General features: G+C 39.1%; 1 protein-coding gene across 1 annotated transcript in view; it reads right to left on the bottom strand.

The window, feature by feature from the left end:
- Positions 1-710: 710 nt before the first annotated feature.
- Positions 711-22,358, bottom strand: part of LINGO2 (leucine rich repeat and Ig domain containing 2) — a 546,343-nt gene continuing 524,695 nt past the window's right edge. The window contains exon 6 of the mRNA XM_063320456.1: positions 711-14,252. Within this exon, the coding sequence (XP_063176526.1) occupies positions 12,396-14,252 (1,857 nt within the window). The 3' untranslated portion in view covers positions 711-12,395. The remainder of the gene's footprint in view (positions 14,253-22,358) is intronic.

The raw sequence follows: 22,358 nt of genomic DNA on the forward strand, positions 1-22,358 counted from the left end.
TGTCCCTGCCCATGGCAGGGGGGTTGGAAGTAGGTGATCTTTAAGGTCCCTTCCAACTCTGTGTTATGATTCTAAGTGTCGGTATGTAGATAGAAAGGGACTGGCTGCCGGCAGAGGGCACATCTGTCCCCAAAGCAGAGAAAAGTTGCTCCCCTCTGTGGCGGTCGATGTGCCCCCTCTTTCCCAATGGTGACCAGCAAACAAAGGGGTGGACAGTGGGGAAAGGGCTGGCAGCATGGCGGAGACCAGTTAAAGGTGCCTGGATCAGCAGCTCCTCAGCACCCAGATCCCTTCTCCCTGCACTTGCCTGGGGACAAGGCACTGGGACAAATCCTTACACTTGATTGTCCTGGGGCTGGATGGGGACAGTACATGCTGAACTTACCAGTCAAACACTGGTTAGAAAGTGTGGGGAAAGGGCAGGATGGGAGAAGACACTGACATCGCAAGTCTATCCTAGTTGGTGTACAATAGATTTATACCTACAGGAAATGCAACCTCATTGGAATATTAAAGAAAACCTTTTAATCCTTATAATCGATACACTTACTGGAACACTATGCATACTTCCAAAACTATAGCAGAGGACCAGAATTACAGCCTCAAACTTTTGCCTTAAAAAACACAAGTGAAACTGTAATGGATTTTTATCTTTATTTTTTCTTCTTTTTTTTTTTAAAGGAAAGTAATTTATTTTTGTGCCTCAACAGATGAAATTTATAACTTTGTTTCTGATAGACAGTTGAAACATAGGAATCAATTACAACAATGTGCTTTTGAGCTTTTATTTCTTCTTTTAAGTAACTGACAATTCGGAAGGACACAGACAATAGGGCTGTAGCAGAACAGTGTTACAATTAAAATCGATTTCTATGAAAAACAATTACAATAGCTGTTGAAAATCCAGGAAGGGTTGATCTTTTGATCAGAACAGGCTCCATTTTAAGAAAGTATTTGTTACGAAATGAGGTGATTTGTAGCTTTCCTTTTTGAACAAGGAGAGAGGAGAATCCTTGTGTTAAGACAGGATCTGGAGGGAGCATTTTATCACACTGAGAAAATGATTTTCCCATCAACAAGGACATCACTTATCCATCTTTCTGAGTTTTCATTCTTACAGCATAAAAGCCCCTAGAGCAAAATGCCTGTGGTTTCTTTAATGCATACCCTCCTCCCGTTTTCAGTGGTTTGGGTTTCTGCTTCAGCATGTTAAGCCATAAAGGACAAACTGATCTCTCATATGCTTTTTTAAGTGCAGCTCTCTAAGATGGCATATACGTTCAGCAAGTACTCCCTTCAGTTCTTATTGACTTCAACACACGCCTTCCAGTGTCTTGAGCTGATGGTGGTCTTCAATGGAAAAACGGACGTACGCTGGTTAATCTTGTTCCCAGGGACCAGTTATTTTTAATCGTGCCAGATAGGCCCATACCTCAGAAATAGTTCCCAGTCACTGCTGGATATGAGGCAGTAACTGGCCATTAACTATCAAATGTGCTTCAGTGACATTCACAGCAAATTCTTCTGGCTTCAGTGCTAAAGCAGAAGCTGGGAATGGGGCAGATCCAAGTGTTTGGCTCATGTATAAGGAAAACAATTTTGATTAAAAAATGAAGATAAGGTTGGCCATGATTCAGCATTGTGGCAAATTGAGTAAACAGAGTGTCAGGACAAATTCCCTATGATAAACATTGGCAGCAGAAATTTCAAAAGTGGATACTTGTTACTTTATCTATTAAAGAGTTGGAGAACCTGTGGGAATGTTAGCGTTCTTTCAATAAGCTTCGATCAAAGAGTAGAAAACTATGGGACCTATTTTTGGTAGTCTTGTAGAAGGACCAAATGCAAGAGTTTTTGTAGTAGTAGTAGTAGTAGTAGTAGTAGTAGTAGTAGTAGTAGTAGTAGTAGTGGTAGTAGTCTGAGTGCTTGGTGTAACACTTGACAACCTGACAATTGATGTGTGGTTTGCATTCATTTTGCCATCTCTCATCTATAATCAACGGCAAAGCGACAAGTCTTCCTAGATTCCTTGGGAGATGAATCATAGTTTTCAAGCATTGCAAACCCACTAATTAAATGAGGCATTAAAAGGTCCTTTCATGCAATATACCACTGAATTGCAAAAAAAGACAGTCTAGTTGGTGTGCATCTTTCATGACAATTTTCTTTCATGTACTTTCACTCCTCTGCCAGAGCATCTGTTCTACAGCTGTTGGAAATGCTGACTACAGGGCAGACTACGGCTGTCACCATGATGCCATCATCTTCTGGAGCACTTTGGGCAGTAGGGGTTGTTTCTTAAAAAAAGGTTTTGTTTGTCTGATAACAATGCCTATTACAGCATACAAACCTACATACAAAATTATCATTCTTCATGCAGGCATGGCCGAACCGTAACTCCTTGGCTTTATAATCCTCAGGAAAATGGCAGAATCTTCCTTTTGCAGGGTAAATATTGGTATTGTATTCTCCAGAGAGTTAGAGGCCCAGGGGTTTTGATTACAGCTCAGAAATCCTGAGTTCCAGCCTTTTATTTGCATTAACTGCCGACAGCTCTGCCTTCCCCAAGTCAGGCAATGCTGATCTGATATCCTTTAGCAAAATGTGACAGCCAGCCAAACTCACGAAAGCCAACACAAGATTCCGTAAGGCCCATTAAAATGCAAGCTTTTGTATAAGTCAGAGGGCTGTATTGCCTCCAACCCCTTCGTGTGGCACGCCTGTTCTCTGTGTAAAAGCTAAGTATTATCTGCAATGCATTAGAACTGATGCACCACACAGATGCACCAAAGGTCGGTAGCTTAAGACGAGATGTTGTTTGGTTTTAGTGATAGCAATACTTTATATAATGGATGTAATCTATTAGTCTTTGTACATACAGTAAAGATCTCTCGTAGCAAAAGTAATAGATTAAATTTATTATCATTGTCTTCCTATAATAAAATAAGTGTGCTCTCCATCACTTGTGCTTTTGAGTTATACAAATAGCAAAGTTACTGGAAAATAGCTCAGAAAAATATAACTTCCACTGAGGGACTGATGAGGTAAATAAGATTTTCCAGCTGGTGATTGCAGCTTTAACTAGCTGAATGAATCCCCTAGCCACTAACTAATAAACCAATTCCTGCAAACCCAAATAATTTAAAAGACAAGGTGCTAATTACCGGTGTCATATATTTTTTTAATGCAAGTTTTAATTTCTTTTCTTCTCTACTATCCAACCAATTTTACTAACTTCTTACTATACTATGTTTCCCCTTGATTACTAAGGTTGAAACTTATCCTTCCAAGAACAGAGGCAAAATAAGAATTTCTATGGAGAATCTGCTATATCTAGGAAAGAAGGAATTTATACCAAATCCCCCAGCCTGCTGCCAAGTCTATAGACGGCAAGGACAGGTCCTTTGCAATAACTCTGTGTTTCTTAATCCAGTAGTTTCATAATTATTTGTGATTTCCCAGCATGAATTACCAGCCTCTCCCCCTGTTGAACAAAAGAAGACGAAATTCAAAGATGAATAAAGCCCTTTTTTTATAGCATGTCATCTACGGCTGTGTGTGGGAAGGTTTTATGAGGCAGAAAATTCACTGTGAGCATTCCCCCATGTGAGAATAACTCAGTCTCTGTGAATTGAGTTAGTAATTGGTAAATAGTATGATTTCCCATTTCCCACTATCTTTTCTAAATACAAAAATGTTAAACCCAGGTATTTCTTAAAATATACTTTGGATATCAAGATTTGTTTATTTAAAGGTTACTGTGATATCCAACATAGGGTTACTAATTGTGAGGCAAATCTTCTATAGTGGATCTGCAAATGTATAAATATTCTCAAAAAATTATGAAAGCGACTGTGCTCTAGAAAATTTTCGATGCTTTTTATAAGCTGAAGTGGTGTTTGTCTGTGAAGAGTTACCTAAAGATATTACAAGTTTTTATGAGAAGAGTAGCTCTGGGGAGCAAAATTTTTTTCTGTTTAGTCCCTGGCCATGATGTGGCTTATTTTAATTAATATATTGGTGATTGCCTGAAGTGATAGTGTTTTTCTCTATCTGGTTATTGTGGAGAAAACTAGTACCTTCTTCTACTGTATGAACTGGAAATTGCACATTAGATCCTGTGATATAGGAACAGGTTCCACCTCTTGTGATAACGTCAGGTAGTCCAAAAAGGTAACTTGAATTGCATAACAGAAATTTAAAGCTTAGGTAGAGAAACCTTTTAAGGAAACTCAATGCTCATTTCAAACTCGATGTTCTCAATGCAGTGGTAGGAGCAATGGCTCTTTTTTTCATGTCATACTGAAGGCAGTACTGCAGTACACTGCAGACTGTCCATCACATTACCAAATTAAAGCAAAATAAGAGAACATGAAAATATAGCATATTCTTAACATAATCTATAGTTAAGTTTAGCCCACAGATTCATTGCATTTGACGTTCTGTTGCAGAGGAAGGTACGGTGGTGCAAGTCAGCCAAAACCTTTTGGAGGTGTCAAATGCAAATGCAGAAGGATAAGACAGACTTCAGGAGGCACAGGAGAGCTCAGATTCAGTCCCTGTCTGTCTCTGCTCCCAGCAATCCAGCAGAATTTCAGCCTGCTGCTTCCTTTCCTGAGGTAGAAATAGCAACTTTGTTTTCCTCTTCTAGTGAATAGGGCCCTGGTTTAGAGGATAATGGGTTCATGGCTGATAAATCTTATTTCAGATGATCCCAGAAAGAAAAATTCTCTGTTGGCGAAAGTATCTAGCTGTGGGAGAATGGGAATAGCAATAGTTTAGGTTTTGGCCTGTGTCCTTCTTCAAAGCTGATCTCTGTCATAGATTTGGTGGGTCATGGCAAGCCTCAGGGGTTTGGAATAGCTTTCAAGCTCAATAGAATCTACTTTCCACCACTTAAGTTTTCTGGTGCAGTTACAGTGGAGTTTGAATACTGGTGATTTCCTTTAGAAACCACATTTCAGATGCAAATCGTCAGTATTGGTTGCCTTCCAAGTGACACATAGCTGGTGAAATCTCTCTTTCTGCTGTGCTCTCCATGTGATGGTAAGTGGAAAGCTTTTTCTTTCCAGCATTAGCCATATGAGTATCCCCACCAATTACCTGTACACACTGTGCAAGTGAAAGTGAGGAAACAGGCTGATGGACACTTTGCATGGAGAATAAATCCCAAAACATATCTGAATGTGACCTGGGTTTTTCTCTGTGTCTAAGGGCCCCATGCAATCAAGCAGGAGTGAAAGTGAGTGGATGAAAAACACCTCCTAGAGTCTTCTCTCTCTGACTGTAATATTCTCAGTTCAAGAGTGGTGGATCTGAGCAGATTACCTGTTGTGAAGACTTGGCACTGAGAACCTTGGGTCTGTATTTTTCTCATTTTAGGTTAGTCCACTACCCCTTGAAAAAAAAGCTACAATAGGGAAAGCAATGTAAATGTTCTTCACTTTTCCCAGTAAATTTTGCCACTCCATGGAATTATTTATTTGGGTTTCATTTTGGATAAGTATGATACACATCATGACATAAGCCCTAAATTAACTTTTAAAATGACATTCAGGACAACTGTCTTGACAAACAAAGCTTTTTTTTTTGCCTTTTTTTTTTTTTTCCATTATATTAGCATATTTTGCTCAAACATGAAGCGAACTTATGGACAAACCCAACTTGTCATGTGCTTCATGGACCATAACAGCAAGGCCGTTTCATTTCCCATCCATACTTATGATCATATATAGTAAAATAAAGTACAACACATTTTTTCTGGTTAACCTTGTCACCTTTTAAAAACAATATACATTTAATACTTGAAGTAAGAAAAGAACAAAACAAATATAACTTTTTTTGCACACACAAACATATACATATGAACTACATGTGCTTGCAAATAGATTTCAGTAAGTGTGATGATAATTTAATATATACGCACTATGGCATTCCCTCCCCAAACAATAAGAGACTTGCTATCATATGTACTTGCCCAGAAGCCAACTTCCTACTATATGGCTGTAAGCTCACCAGATCAGGGTTGTCATTTACTTCCTACTTATACTGTGCCCAGTGTAATGAAGCCAAAGTGTCATTTTCTTTTAGGTATCAAAATGACATAAATGAATTCTTTAAGAAGTAATAATATTTTGTTTTCTGAAAGATTAAAATTAGTAACATGTGTACAAGTTGAAAACCATCTTCACACCTGCCTTGAAATTTCATGCCATTGTTCTTGGCTTATGTGTGAGGAGATAATGTTGTTGACTTGGAAATACCACACACCGAAACAGGCAGACACCTTTAAGGTTTGTCTTTTTCTTTTTCTTTTGCCTTTTGTTCTTTTCTTCCTAGAATCTACATTTTCATATGCTCCAGCTCAGTTAGCAGTGGTAAATATTAAAGCAATCCAGAACAGAAGGTATGCCACAAGGTGAGAAATAATTAAAACATAAGCTCTGCTTATTTTCCACTATAGCCCACTTAGTAGAAAGCAAAAAACCTAGATTCCTTTATCAAATTTCTAGCGTAACCAAGGAGTAACAGAACAGCGTCAAGAGGATTTATCCTGATTTATATTGCCTGACTAGAGTAGAAAATCTGTTTTCAGTCTCTTGCTTCAACATGTCTGCTTTATGACAATTTTGGTACCAGTTTGAGTAAATACAAATAATCAAATTATGAGGTGAGATTCTGCTCTTTTGTACTTTTCTATGAACTATTTGAATATGAAGGATAACGTATCCTTAAATTTAAGTTGAAATAACATGGAACATTTTCTTGACTGTGACAGCACTTTCCTTATTCTGCTGAGGTTATAAATACAGGTTTTTATTTCCAGCTGGCCTCATATCCAACCACCTGGTTCTAGTGAAAAAAAAAAAAAAAAGAAAAAAAAAGACTCAGACTTCTTTAACCTGCGTATTGCTTTTGGCATGTAACTATCTCAGTAGCAAGAAGCTCACAGAATTTGTTTTATTTCATTTGCAGGAGGAGGTTTACTCAATCTTCTTCCTTTTTTATTTTACTTATTGATCTGAAGAAGGTTTAAGATCCTGCTTTGAGATCTAGATTCCAAAAGCCACGTGAACATGCAGTGAAAGTAAACCAAAACCAGAGATCTGCATTTGACATCACAATCATTTGAAACTTAGAAGGGAAGAGTGCAGAGCTAGGAGGCCGGCAAAGGGAGCATGTATCACTGAACCAACTGGCTGTGATTCCTCTAAGCTGCGAAGGAAAACTGAGTTTGTAATTCTTATTACAGGTGATAGGAAGGGGGCATCCAAATTGCTTAGCTAACTTGAAAAATCTCATTCATTGTTTCAGTGATTCTCCAGCAATCAGGCCCTTTGCCTTTTCCAAAAATGTTCTTTTAACCTCTGCAGGCACAATTAACTTTTAAATTACTGGATGAAAGTTTTTTAGTTCTTCTTTCCTAGTTCTTTTTAGTACAAAAAGCAATCACCTAGGATACTGAAACGAGGTCAGAAAGCATGTATCTAGTGTTTTCCCACATGTTGTCTTACGGCTGTTACTGCAGAAGACTGCAGTTTCTAAGATACTGCTGCTGCTCTACTTTTTTTATTTGAAAAGACCAGAGTTACAGCTCAGGGAGGAGGGACAGCTTGGCCACGTGCTCCTTTCCCTGCTACTCCATGTCAGGCCACATTGTGAGCTGAGAGGATGAGAGTGGAGAGAGCAGTCACCACGCTAGCCCCAGGTAGACTAGGATCATCCAGGGGGAAAAGAAAATTAGCAAACTGGACAGAATAGTCTTCCCCTTCCTCACTTCTTTCTGGATGTTTCACTCCTGGGGATGGAGTGGAAGAGGCTGTAGCTTATTTACACAAATGTTGCCCTCTCTGAAGAAGAATGAGTAAGGATCGTCTGTTTTATTACTGGATAATGGACCCTTTTTTCACAGGATGCAGTAGCGGATGAGGCAAAATAACTATATGACTACAGTTTCCCGGCTGACTTTGCTAGAAGCTGCTGTTGTCCTTGGGCAGCCAGAAGCTGCTTACTCTAATGGATTTTCAGCCAATGCTTTGTCTTTTTATGGGTTAAATGTGGAATTCTGGCATTCACACATCTTGAAAGTTTCTCCGGAAAAGTCCAATATCTAAAACAGATATCTAGGCATGGTGTAGAAAAAGTCTATTTCTACCTGTCTTTGATGTGATTCAGTTGCAACATGACCTACATTCTCTGCACCTCTGCACCAATTTTATTCTATCACAAGGTTTAGATAAGACTTTCCATTAAATATTAACGCTGACTTCTTACTGTGTCTCATATGCCTCAAATAAAATTTGTGGTGTTGAAGGTGTAAGGTAGCTTGCTTTCTTGATTTTCTTTATTGTGGGATAATTGTTACCATCATGGGTGATACAATACCATGACGTAAGAAATAAGGAAAAAAAGACAGCTACCATTCACATAAACAAAACCTTGAATGGCAGTATGACAATGACGTTAACTTAATTAAAAAAAGTTTAGTTGAAAAAAGTACCTAGTGGCATCAGCTTGTATTGACAGGGGCTGAGAGTCTCCTGGCTGATTTCATTTGTGTCTGGAGCTGTTGACCCTGTTGGCACTGAGAGCCTCTGTGAATGGTGAGGGAGAGGGGAACAGAGGGTAAAAGCAGTGTCCCAATCTGAATTTACCCAAGCTGATGTTGTGGACGAAGCCTTTCTCAAAAGAATGGTGCCAAGTTAATAAGAAAGGAAGAAGGGGGGGTCAGGGGTGGGAAAGAAAAGCACCTCAAAACCTAAAAATAAGGTTGAGATGGGGCACTGCTTAGTCTTATATCTGTCCTTATATCATTGCAAATGCTTTTCTTAATAAGTTGCTGCAGCGCTCTCTTTAACTCACTCGTGGGAAGTCTGAGCACTTGTACATCCATCCATTATGAAAGAGGAGTACTGTTCTGTGGATGTGGACTTCAAAATGTATTTGTAGGAGGCTTAGCACTGGGAATTATGGGAATTATTAACAAGGATACTGTGGTACCTGCTTTCTCAAGTCGCTCTTCTGGTTTTGACATTTGCAGTTTTCTGCTTTTCTGCAGAACTATTGCCACTCCTCAGAGCTTTGTTGCACTGACCATCAGGTAAGCTCAGGCTGGGCCTTGTGCCAGTGTTGGGGGGCAGCCAGTACACAAGTCAGAGGTAGAGGAAAAACCTTATTTCCCTCTTTTAGCGCAGGTACACACTGTCCACCTGTTTCTGAATATATGATAGGGGAGCCATGTGGGCCAGATGCCTCCTCACAGTCCAGTTCTTTTTTTCCCCTGTAGTAAGATAAACCGTGGTGTCTCCTTGATCTGTAGCAGTGATGGAGAAGTGAATCGTTCAAGACCCAGGGTAGGCAGACACTCTGTTATTAAAAGAATTGCCAAAAAGGTGCATATCTAGGTATGACCTTGACACTGTATTCATTATCCACCCAAAATGGCCACTGTGAGCACGTGTCCCACAAATACAGATAAAGAAGATTATGTGGAGCAAGATAAAAGCTTGTCTCTGAGTTTTGCTGTCCTCACTTACGTTAAGAAATGCCATATGCCTTGCCAAGTCTACGGTGAAATAAGTAGGCTGCAAAAAGTAGAACATTGCTAGAGGCAGGGAGCGAACACTGATTCTTAAAAACTGAATACTGACTGAACTCAAGGCCATACACACAACGCTGACAGCTCTGCAAGGTGGTGCTCAGCAAGAGCAAGCGGTGATTTTCATCACCAGCACACATTTCACATAGGTAACTAAGCACATTACGTCTCAGAAATCCTTGCAGTGCACTAACAATGCAATCACTTTTTAGAGTCATTCTAAGGGAAGAGGGGACTTCAGAAATTCATAATTAATCCTAAAAGCACATTTTTTCTAGGTTTTTTTTTTTAGATTTTTTTTTTATTGTGTCATTTAGTATGAAGCAATCAGCTGCAACTGTCTAGAATTTAGGAGAATTTTTGCTTCTAACATTGATTTTAACACTTAACATGAAATGACTGCAGGGGTAATAGATTACTGGTTGAAAAAATGACAATTACAAGGGAAAGGCACATGCAAATGTCTTCAATGGGCAGTTCAGAAACACTTTGTTTTATCCCCATTTGTTTCTTTAACTGCCCACATTAAGGTACAGTAGAGTTTTGGACTTCAGTGCGGTGGTTATTATATCAGCAAAAATAATTTCCCTGGTGATAGAATTTAGTCAGGGGTTATTCCATTTCCTTAACGTTCTACAAACTGTCAGAGAACAAAGAGGATTAGTCTCAAGCATCTTCATAAATCTCCAGCTATCTAGTTCAGAGCATAAAAAAAAGGAAGCAAAAAAAAGAAAACACAACTCTAAACTTAAAATCAACTAAAGTGAAGAAAATGTATCAACTCTTGCATCCTCCTCAGTTTGGTGACCTAAAATGGAGCAACGATGCAACCAAAGATCAACTACTAAGAAAAGAGATTCTCAAAACTGCCTAGCCTTGGGTCCTACAGCTATGTTAGGGGTACACCTGGGGAGCACAGCTGGATATTACAAATTTTTGGCACATTTCCCTCGATAAGAGTGGGAGATTTATATCCTGCTTAGAAAATCTCTGCCAAAGAATGTGAATATTAATTTTAGAAGCACCTGCATGCCATTATAGGTCAGCCTGACTTTGGTTTCAAAGTGCTGAAATCTAATTTTAAGATTGGACACAGAATGTTCTGTCTTATAATATTTTAATATTCATTTTGGCTAAACATGTACATAGTCATAATTATCCTTACTTCTGGTTATGCCAATCATTTATAAATTGTATTTGTTATCATTCACTTAGCAACAAACCTATGGCTCATAATTGCTGGAAAATTGAGAGGTGGCTGAACAACTCCGTATCTTCCCATTGCTGAGAATTTCAAAATAAGAAAAGTGGTTATCAACGATAAAGGATAAAGAATAAAGTTTCAGTTCTGAGCCTTCTGAGGGTTTGTTTAGACCTATAAAACAAAAACCATTACTTGTACTGAACTAACATTCCACTTCTGTCTTCTCTCCATTAAAAAACTTCCTAAAACCTGGAAAAACTTGCCCCTCTTGCTCTAAGATACTGCCCCTGAAAGAAACATAACCACATAGTTAGTAAAATGGCATCAAGAATAGCTAAGTAATCTGTTCTTGGAAATTAGCTTTGTGTTTATGTGTTATCTACAAATATACAAGATGAGAATGACAGTGGCTAGAGGTTCATTATATCTGGCAGTATGTTAGCCTTTTTGAGGCTACCATGTTTTAAACATTTTCTTAGTATTAAAATCCCCATACTATGCATGGACAACCATAGTTTACTTGGCATTGGAGAAGAGTTCATTCTTAGTAGCAGAGCTTTTGTATGTTTCAATTCACTCATATAAGTAGTAAGATGACCATATTTCCCAAGGAGTATGCAGAATGCATTACATTATTTCTTTTTCCCAGCACATATGAACATTTTAACAGGAGCTTTGAAATTAAAATCAGGGCTAACAAAACTAGCTTGCTCTCTTCAAGGTAGAACTCAACTCTATGCCAGCAATGTCTAGGGGTTGCCTTCCCTGGTGAGATCCAGGGCTATGTTACAGTAAACTGGTCCAGTGTGATATCACAGATATAAAAAATATTCCATTCTGTATCAAAACTAGGCACATGCCTTATATTTATATGAAGAGAAGATAACAGAGCTGAGCATTTTTGCTCTCAACTATTCATCTCTGGCCTTCTACATGAGGAGAAAAATATCTGATGTAATTTCTAATTGTTAACTACAAGAGTCTAATTTGGGTTAGATGGTAGTTAAAAGGAGGGTGACATCACACTTGGGTCAGTATTGGTGGATATCTAAAAGCACAACCTCTCATTTGTATTGCTTTAAAATGTACACAGTATAGATGTAGATTAAAAAAAACTACCAATTTTTTTGTGGTGTTGAACCAACTAGAAGGGATGATGCAAGGTTTTACCAAATGAGATCTATAGATACAAATTTCACTGTAGAGTATGTTTTAGACAAATGTGTCTTTTTCCTTAAGTATGTAAATCCTACACTGTAGGCTTTTTTTTTTTTCTTTTTCTTTTTGTAGTGGTAGAAAATGTTGAACAATTGTCCATGAGCATGAGCCAGCGGTTCATTGCTGATATCCCCAGAATGCCAATATTTGCAATGCAAACAGTTGGTACTATTTACCAGTTCTATGAAAGGCCCTGACATATCTGCCTCAAGGTCTGGAGGCTCTGCTGTATAACCACAAATAGTCTTTCCATTTTCATGTAACCTTTTGATACAGTGACAGCTGCATTAAGCTGCTTCTGCCCAGCAATTCCACATGCCAGGCTGGTTTAATTGGTTTTAATGCCACAGAAAAAGCACTGCTAGCAGAATACCATCAAATCATTTTCATATTGAACCTTCGTGGTCCAGCAACCTCCCCTTCAACCACAGCACCATTGTTTTTGCGAGGGACATATTCAAGGTCAATGCTGGTTTTGTGTTTGCCTTTCCCTCGGCTCCACACAAAAAGAAGGAGGAAACAAAATAAAACCACTCCAAGGAATGTGAAACAGCCCATAGCTGTGGACACCAATATTGTCTTAAGGTCCAGAGAGAAGGTGTTCGCATTAGTTCCATTGGAACTTGTGTCGTTGGAGTCTGTCATATACATAGGGGTCCTGTTGGCGTAAAGGAAACGGTCTGAAGTAAACCCCTTTACTGTAAGGGAGGCCGAATAAGTGTCATTCCCCGCTGCGTTACTTGCAATACAAACATAAATCCCAGTGTCCTGGTCTTGAGCAAATCGGATCTCCAGGGTGCCATCTCCCAGCACAGTGGCCCTTCCGTTTGATTTAGTTGTGATCAGCCTCCGACGCGGGGTAACCCAGGATATGGTAGGCTGCGGATCACCGTCAGCATTGCAGATCAACTGCACTGTCTGCCCTTCCTCCACTACCAGGTATTGCAACTTCTTGTCTTGTATCTTGGGCTTCTTACAGGTGAAGTAAAAGGAAAGAGCTGTGCTGTGAAAGTCTTTGAATGACCTCTCTTTGACACTGTCTGGACCAGCACACATCGGCGGCTGGCCTCCAAACTGCAAAGTGGGTTGCCTCTGTAAAATCCAAAGGAGACGGCAGTCACAGGCCAGAGGGTTGTTGTTAATGCAGAGGACCTCAAGGCTTTTGGGGGAGTGGAATACATTCTCTTCTAGGGTTTCTAGCAGGTTTTGGGACACATTAAGCACGCGTAAGAATCGGAGCCCTTGGAAAGCATGTGGTTCAATGGTACGTAGCTGGGCCCCCACCATGTGGAGTTCCTGCAGGCGCACTAAATCTGAAAGCATGCCTGCTTCAATGGTGCTGATAGGGTTGTAAGAGAGGTTTAGATGTGTCAGGTAAACCAGATGTTTAAAAGCAGAGTAAGGTACTGCAGACAGGTTGGTGTTGGTGATGGAGAGAGAAGTAAGGTTGAGACCATACAGACTGTTGGCAGGCAGCATGTCCAGGAGGGGCCAGGCATCTATCTCTAGGTCTTTCAGGCGAAACAGTCTTTTAAAGGCATACGCAGGCAAAGCATTAATGTTGAGCTGTTTCAGATGGAGACTGATGAGGTTGTGGAGGTGAGAAAGAGCTTCTGTTGGTACAGCTGTGAGGTTGCATCTTTCCAGGGTGAGCTGCTCCAGGCTAAGCAGTCCGCTAAAAGCCCTGTGTGATATATAAACCAAATCATTGTCCCCAACCTCCAGGGACTTTAGGTTATGCAGATCTTGGAACATGTAGTCCAGCAAAATGACAATCTTATTTTCACTTATATCAAGTTTTGTTAAGTTTGACAACCCAGTGAACACCCCAAGGGGAACCAGCTTCAGACGATTTCCTTTCAGCCTCAGGGAGCGCAAGTTGAAGAGATTGTTAAAGGCTCCAGGCTCCACATTGGCAACTATATTGTCACTGAGGTCAATCTCCTCCAGCAAAGGGTATGATGTGAATTCCTCAGGGTTGACGCTCTTCAACCGGTTCTTGCTGAGGTCCAAGATTTTGGTCTCAATGGGAATGCCCTCTGGGATGGACATCAGACGCCTTCGGTGACAGCTGACGGACTTGTTCTGTGCTGAGCATTCACAGCGGGCCGGGCAGCCTATGGTGGGGCCCATGAAGACTAGCAGCACAGCCAGACCCAGGAATGGCTGCCAGCATGATACAGCTGTGTGACGCATGACTCCACTGATCCAGTCTAACCCTCCGTCACGGGCCTGTGGGGATAAGGATGGAAAAGAGGATAAGATAAGTCTTTAGAAAAAGATCTCTGCCAATTTTACAGTACCATTTCAAAGCAGGCACATGTGTTTGCATTTGAAACAATACAAAAAAACCTATTGCAAATGGCAAAACCAACAAAAAAACAGATTTTCCTTCATTATCATTGGGTTTGTCGAAGGATCTCTTTATCCAGCATTTTCCTTCCAGACTTCAGAGGAGACAAAACAACTTTTCCTACTGCAAACAGTAAAGGAGGTTAGGTTTTATTCTTTTCTTACTCTCAGCAGGTCTCCTCAAGACAGTGCTATAACTAATACAGAGATAAACACCATACATTCTGCAAATAGGACTAATCACATTTGTGATAAGTTTACAGCATTGCACCTCTGTGAGGTAATATGAAACTAGGCTTTTGTCTTATTCATGTCAGTGTTTTAAAGCAAACCTTAATGATGCATTATCTTCAAGAAAAGGAGCTCCTTGACAATGAAAAGATCCCTTTTAACATTTATTGCACACATTACAGGTATAAATAGATGGAGCTTGTTCGCTCATACACATACACAATGTCTCAGATGAGGAAGGAAGAACTGGTGCGTCTCTGATTAGAATTTGTATTAAGGACAAATTGATTCTTTGCTTTTACTGCACAGAGAGATTTTATGTGATTTTTGGAACCGAAGACCTGAGAAGTGTCTACAGAACACATCTTTGTACTTCCAAGATACGTAAACTAGCTCTGAGGGAGAGAAAACCAAGATAAGATGAGCAGACTGTATTTAAGCAGCACAATGTCCAAAGAAGCACAACAAATTATGTGGAAATCACAGTTAGTAAGAGATTTATTCATTCCTGCCTTCAGGTTAAAACTAAGGAAAGTAGAAGACAAGATAACCTCTATTAAATCAACTACCTGTCTCCAAAGGCTGTACTTTATAGGTTTAGTCACCAAAGGCAAGAGACTTTTTCAAGGGTTGCTACAAAACGAAGATACTCAATAACCCATTTCAAAAGAAGAAGAAAAAAAATAAATAATAATGTTGGTGCTCATCAAAGGTAGGTGTGTATGAGACACTTGCAAAGTAAGGTACGCTGCAAGCAAGGACTATGGAAGGCCTTTAATCTCTGTGGTACAGCCAACTTGATGCCAAGTGGTAGTATTGGGAGTCGGGCTTCGTAACAGTAATAAACCTGACAAGGTGCCTCAAGCTTTGTGAGACCTTATTATGGGTTATTTTGGGCTTCATTTTAGTTGTACTTGTAAAATTATTTACATAGCTCCTGCTTGTAACTTCCTCTCAGGTCTGGATAGATGACTATTGTCCAGCTGGTGCTACTCATAATGGCAAAATTACCCAATGGGCAGGCATTCATTGCCTGACCTGTGTCTTTGGGCTTTGAGAGTCATGTGGCTAGTGCTTAAGAAGTTTTCAACTTAAATTTGAGTCAAGTTTTGTTCATCTGTGCTCAGTCATGTGGATTGCATCGTAAAAGAAATCCTCCCATACGCACAGAAGGATTCATAGATTTAAAAAAATATGGCATAACTAAATTTAAGATCCCATCAGATAGGTTTTTTTTTAGCAAATAAGCTGTTTGAAGCACATAAAACCAGTATTGAGTAAAGTCCAGACTGACGAAGAAGAAAATCCCACGAGTAACTGTGCTGCAACAACACTGTGCTCCCCTGGCAAACAGCTTGGGATGTGAAAACTCACCAAATGGTTCTGCCTGAGAGAGGAGGGTTGCCTTCTTAGGCTATGGATGATCAGAAGGGTGGGATTCAACGTGCAAGAAAAAGAGCAGATACTTGGATCTACTGATCTTATTGTATCATTAACAATTCTCAACAGAAACTGTGCGGTTTGGATTGTAAGCTTTAGCTTTATTGTAACTGGACTAAGTAAATAAACAGTCGTTATGCTTTGACCGTTAAAAATTTAATTGGGTGAACAAAAAAATTCTCCTGGAGGTGCATATAAATTGTGCTCTTTGACCATAAATGCATGGTACACATATTACTCCTCTCATAACTCTGTGGAAGAATCTCACTCTTGACTGATGTGGCTGCTTCTTTCCACTCTGACACTTCTATGCAGAGACTAATAATAGGAGACAAATTACACGCTGGATTTGCGATGCAGTCTGGGGACCTGGATGAAGACTATTCTTTATTATACTACCTATAAAAGCACATTTCGACTTTGTCCTAGAAGGACAACCTGCTGAGTTTCATTTAGTTTCCCCCTTAAGTTGTAGTTTTGCAAGTTAAGTATTGCTAGTTATGTCCAGCTGTGACAAAGGTTTTCAGAGATAAACTTCACTTCATTAGGCACTAAGTTAAAACTGGAAGTGTATAGCGGTCTGTGAGTTAGGTGTTTGCAATGAGTTCAGATCAAAGGGGCTTTTGGGTGCTCTGATCATTACTTTCAGAGCTCAGTCTGTGAGGTTAGCGCTTTCATACTGATACTTCTAGCACGCAGGGAATTAATTTCCTACCTTATTCACCTAATGTATGAAGCACAAAGTAAACAGGTTCAGTGGAAGAGAGGCACCCCTGGTGTGCTCATTTTAGATAGCAAAAATATGAAATGCTTTTTGCAGCTATCCAAGCCACCTGGTAACTAGAACTTCTGAGGAGTATAAAGTAGAAGATGGACAGTATAGAAGATGATAAAAGGATTTTTTGACCTTGCCTGGAATAAAGAAAAGTAGTGTTAATAAAGCACTTCAAACAGTAACAGTTGCCTTCCAGAAGAGCATGTGCACACAAATGAAGACGGATATGCATTTACCTATAAGAGTGTGTGCATGTGTGTGTATGCGCTTGAGGGCAAGCAAAGTTCAGAACTGCATTTTAAATTGGAGTAAATTACACATCAATAAGGAAAAATAATAAATTACATTAAATCATAAGTCAGAAAAACAAAGATTACATGGATCAACAAGTACAGATTAGAAGATAACATAAATTAAATTAATTATTTCAATTTACATTGACCCAGATGATACTATTATGGTTTCTGCTAATCACAACTGTGACTACACCCTTAGCTTTGAACTGCTTTGTGCAAAAGAGACTTTATCTTTATTATACAAAAATTATTACCTTACCTCATTGTACAAATAATGAACAAAAGGTAAAAATGTCTGGGGAAAGAAATAATGGGCAACTTCAATATTCCTGACTCTTTGCGGGACAAAGTGAACTTTGGGAGAAACTTACAGTGAACTTTGACCAGCTACTGCTTATGGTCCAGTCCCAGACCAGAATTTAATGAACGCGAAGTGGTACTTTCAGGACAAGTCTGGTAAGATCACTAGCAGGGCCTCCCTTGGGCCTTCAGTGCAACAACATTTTGAAAGGATACATCTTCATCCCTAATTTATATTTTCTGTTACTTTGATCACTATTGCTTATTATTATATATCCACTAAACAACAACCCTAGTGTTTAAAAATCCTACTGAAATGATACCATTAGAAGATATTTTTCACCTCAAGATGATTTCTTGCAGTGAAAAATTATTTTCTACATTTCTTTAGACTTGTGGGGTGCTAATTAATTGGCAACTTTATTGGCACTGTGCTGAACTATCAGTGTCGCTCTTCAATGTGACATCTTTCACTCCTGCTTAAACAACCAGGACCTACATACTTTATCCTTTGCCAGTACAGGACTTCTTTCTAAACTTCTGCAGGATTACCTCATTATCCTTCTTTGCATCCCTCTGTACAACTTTTCTTCACTATGACACACGCAGGAAAGTAAAGTGCATGCATACAAGTACTTGTATATACATACATGTAAGCTAAAAGTATCATCTTTTTGCTCTGTGATTGTACTATGCCTTGCGCTGTGGAGTACTTCTCAAAATTCTAGCTTGTTAGCACAAAAATTCTAATAAAATAAATAATTATGAACCGGCAGGTTTTATATGCTTGAATGAGAATGAGAACACGTAAAACTGTTTTCCCAACCTTCCTGGAGTATTTATCACACTTCAATACACTCTGGGAAATGAAATTTATCATGGAATTCCTTATTAAAAAAAATAAAATTAACTGACTACCTCCTTTTTGTCTTTCTCTGGCTCTGTTTCTTAAGTCAGAAGTCAAGAGTCAAGTTACTGTTGGCTGATACTCTTTTTCAACACAGGACCCCAATCAAAGTTCAGTTATGCAATTAAGAAAGCTCATTAAAGTTATTAGTTAATAGTTCTGTGTGATCTCACCCCAAACAGCCATCTCTGCTGCTTTGAAATGCAAATCACTTTGCATAAAGTTCTGCAGCTTTGAATCTACCCGTAAATGCCTTACAAGAATGTGTACGTATCAGTACCCTGTAGCTTTTAAATTGAAGAAGTATACTAAAAAAAAAATATAAAGCAACCACATCCTCCCTCAGAATACTGTGCAATTCTGAATATCATAGATAGGACTGTATCAAGCCATGCAAATGTGCTATATATTGTATCACTTTTCCCTCTCTCTCAGACTCATTTTGAAGCCTTTCTGGCTAAAAGAATGCATTTGACCAGGTTCTTTTCCTTTTCCAATTTGTTGCTCCAGTACTGCATAGGACCAGGCCTTAGACAAAAAAAGATAATCAGAAGATCTGTTTCTCTCATTAGCTGCATGTTTGATGCTCAAACTTGGCAGATTCAATCTCACCTTTCCCTCCCCTTCTCCCGGCCTTTAAAACAATTAAAAAAATCCAGTGGATCATATGAGAGATGATAAGTTTGTCCAATGTTGAAGTCATTTAATATTTTCTCTTCTAAGATTCCCTTTTCAAATACATAACTGTATTAAATAAACTTTCTAGGATGAACCGTTGCATGACAGGTATCTGGCTAGTACTGATTATTCAACTAAACACCACCAGCTAATCTTGAGAACCAGGTGAAGTCCCTGTTTTAGAGGTGTTTTAAACGGTATCTGTTCTTCACATTGTTCAAGACATAAGGCATCCAGATGTTTATTTTATAACCCTGTGCTCAGGGAAAGTAAATTGTTCTTCCTCTGTAACTTTTTTTTCTTTCTCCTCTTGCTCGCTGACTGTTAGGATTCTTATGTTTTGGAGCAGGCAACAGATACTGAGGAGTGTGAAGAGTCCTGTCTTTGCCATTACTGTCAGCATCTGTCACATTTCAGCAAACAGTAAGCCACAATCTTTGCTCAAACCTTTGCCACATAACACCTTTGCTCATCTGCTCAGTAGACAGTTACTGAATATGAGTGGCTAAATCTACTGCAGATTTTACCTGTGTGATGCAAACTTATGACCAGCTCAGTGTGGTTTGGGAAGGTTTTTACTCATAACCTTATCTCTCAACTACCTATTGCAATTATTTTGGAAGAGCAACTGATCTGGCTTTCCTGCACTCTCCTGTGATGCTGAACCAGACCAGGTAAGGGAGGGTGAGGAGTCCTTGCTGCTGGACTGCACCAAGTTGGCAATGATGGGAAGTTTTGCGCAGGGGATGGATGTGAACAGGCTGGGAAGATGACAAACTGAGATGGTTTTAGGGACAGCCAAAGAGAAACATGAAAATATTAGACATTTGGGAATGTTCTTACAGCAAGACACAAGGCGACAAGGAGGATGAATGAAATCCCGACTGTGCTATTTTCTGACAATCCCACCATATGATCTTTCGATTTAACACCCCATGTGTGGCAAAGGCTTTGCCCCACCAGGTCTTGTGCCAGGAAATTTTCTAAGCTTAGTGTCTTGATCCCAAGCTCTATCACAGGCCAAGTCAACCCTGCCTATACACTCCTCAAAGGAGGATTTTTCTTTAAATGAGAGCGTCTCAGAAATTATTGAAGTGAACTATGGTGTACTAACTTACCTGTCTCTTTAGTCAAGCTTTTCTGGCTTATGCAGAGATTTTTTTTCTCCATCCCTTCATTGATCTCGTTAACATCTCAGTGTTTAAACAAACTGCAAAGCATTAAGTAGCTGTCTATCTGCATTTCAATAATTAATAGATTGGAAGAAAACTTGAATAGCAGCAGAAGCAGCACCAACAACAGTCTGCCAATTCACTGAATCAGAAACAAAGTTCTGATTCAATTATTCTACAGTCCTGGGATCATTCTCTACTACTAAGTCATCAGGAAAAGCTTCATCGGCTAACACCAACTCAGAAACCATAGTTGAGATGCATTTGTTTTCAGAAGAAACAGTACTTGTTTCCAGTGGTACCATGGTTATACTTCTAATTCTAAGACCCAGAATAGCATCCTGTTATAACGGACATGATACAGAAATGCAAAAAAAGAAAACTAACAAACAAACAAGCAAACAAAACCCCCTATCACCAGAGAAAACTTTGAACGGCTTATCCACTAGTATTATTATAAGACTGGTTAAAATCTTTGTACTCGGTGCTATAAAACTAGACAACAGGGTTTCGTTTTTACCCCTAATGCTTAGGTTATTCTTTGAATCAAAGTGAAAGAAGCAAGTGTGCCAAACAACAGAAGGTAAGAAAATCATAATGATAAATTCATATGATTATACAAATTACTTGTACAAGGCTTAGAAATCCAGATCATCTGAAATTAAGCAAAGAGATGAAGCCACCAGTACACCTTCTGTTTCTAACCCAATGTTTTTAAGATTGATTTGCCAATTTCTTGCAGTTGTCACAGAGAAAATGAATCTCAGGAAGAAATTTGAAGGAAAAGTTAATACACCTTAAGGATTATCTCACAGGAGACATTCCATGCATAAATAGCAGGAAAAGAAAGTGGAGATATTTGCACGAATTGTAGACAAAATGACATTCCCACTGACATTGTTGGCAAGTGGAAGGGAAAGAGGTTTACAAAAAGCTTATATGAACAATTATGTGAAGGGTTGCAAAAGAGGCTTGGAGGTGAAGTAAAATTCAGATTTTTTTGCATGGTTTAATGATAAAGTCAACCATTTAGGGAAGGTAACACTACCATCATACTCATACAATTCGCTACCTCATAAAAATTGCAAACATTTGCATAGAAACAGTTTTTGAAGAAGAATTCTTATTTGAATAAATTAGTGAAATACTGTGAATAGCACATCTTTTCTGATGTCTATTTCCTCCAAATGTGGAAGCAAATTTTTGAAAGGTGAAATTCTTCAAAATATCTTCTGCCAAGTTGTTCACTCATGTCTAGTAAATGGTATCCCTATTTTACTGGTGAAAAGTGATGTCACTAAGAGGTAAATATTCAGTGTCAAAGACAGGAATAGCACAATTACCATGACTATAGATGTTTTGAGAGACCTAAAGGGGATAATGCAATAACAAAGAAAGATACAGACTAATGTCTCTGAAAACAGTGCAGCTTCCTGGTAGTTTGTACTACGTCTTGTCAGGGCTGCTTAGTATTGGGAAGGGATCCAGCTGTTGTAGCAGAACTCCATACCTGGACTTGGTGATAAGTATCTCTGCATGTGACATCCATTGAGTGATGTGTGACTTAAAAAACGATGCGTATTATAAAATGCATAAAAGAGTGCACATTTTTATTAAATCGCTTTAACCCTAACTGATACTAAGCAAAAATCCATCAAGTTCTGTTTCACTGATGATTCTTGCAAGATTTTAATGTTCCAGATTCTGAGAATGACTTCTGACAGGGGAAGAAAGGCAAAGTTGTTGTAGTACAGCAGGGGAAAACACACAACAAGTAAAGAGCTAAAGCTGTTGCTCTTGGGGGAATGCAGCAGTCATAACAGTAAAAATCTCTTGCAAGTTAGGATTCATTATTTCAAAGAGGACCTTGCTGTGTTTCACAATGTATCTAGGCAGACGAACCTTAGAATGCTCTGCTGCTATGAACAGGACACTGAACAAGAGGATGTGGAAGTGTTAAATGCTATACTTGCTTTTCATATCTGCACTAATTAATGCAGTCTGAATAAATTAACTCAAAACTAAATCAGTAGGAAAGCTAACTGCATTGATTGCAAGAGGTAAGCTTTTGTCAACAGCAGTTCTACATTAAAAGATTATCTTTCTTCATCTTGAAAGAAACAGTCTTTCTTCTAAAACTGTCTGGGCACAGCAGTAAAGATGACACCCGTGTTGCCTGGACAGTAT

Source organism: Chroicocephalus ridibundus, chromosome Z (assembly GCF_963924245.1).
Source record: "Chroicocephalus ridibundus chromosome Z, bChrRid1.1, whole genome shotgun sequence".
In the NCBI taxonomy this organism is placed as follows: domain Eukaryota; kingdom Metazoa; phylum Chordata; class Aves; order Charadriiformes; family Laridae; genus Chroicocephalus; species Chroicocephalus ridibundus.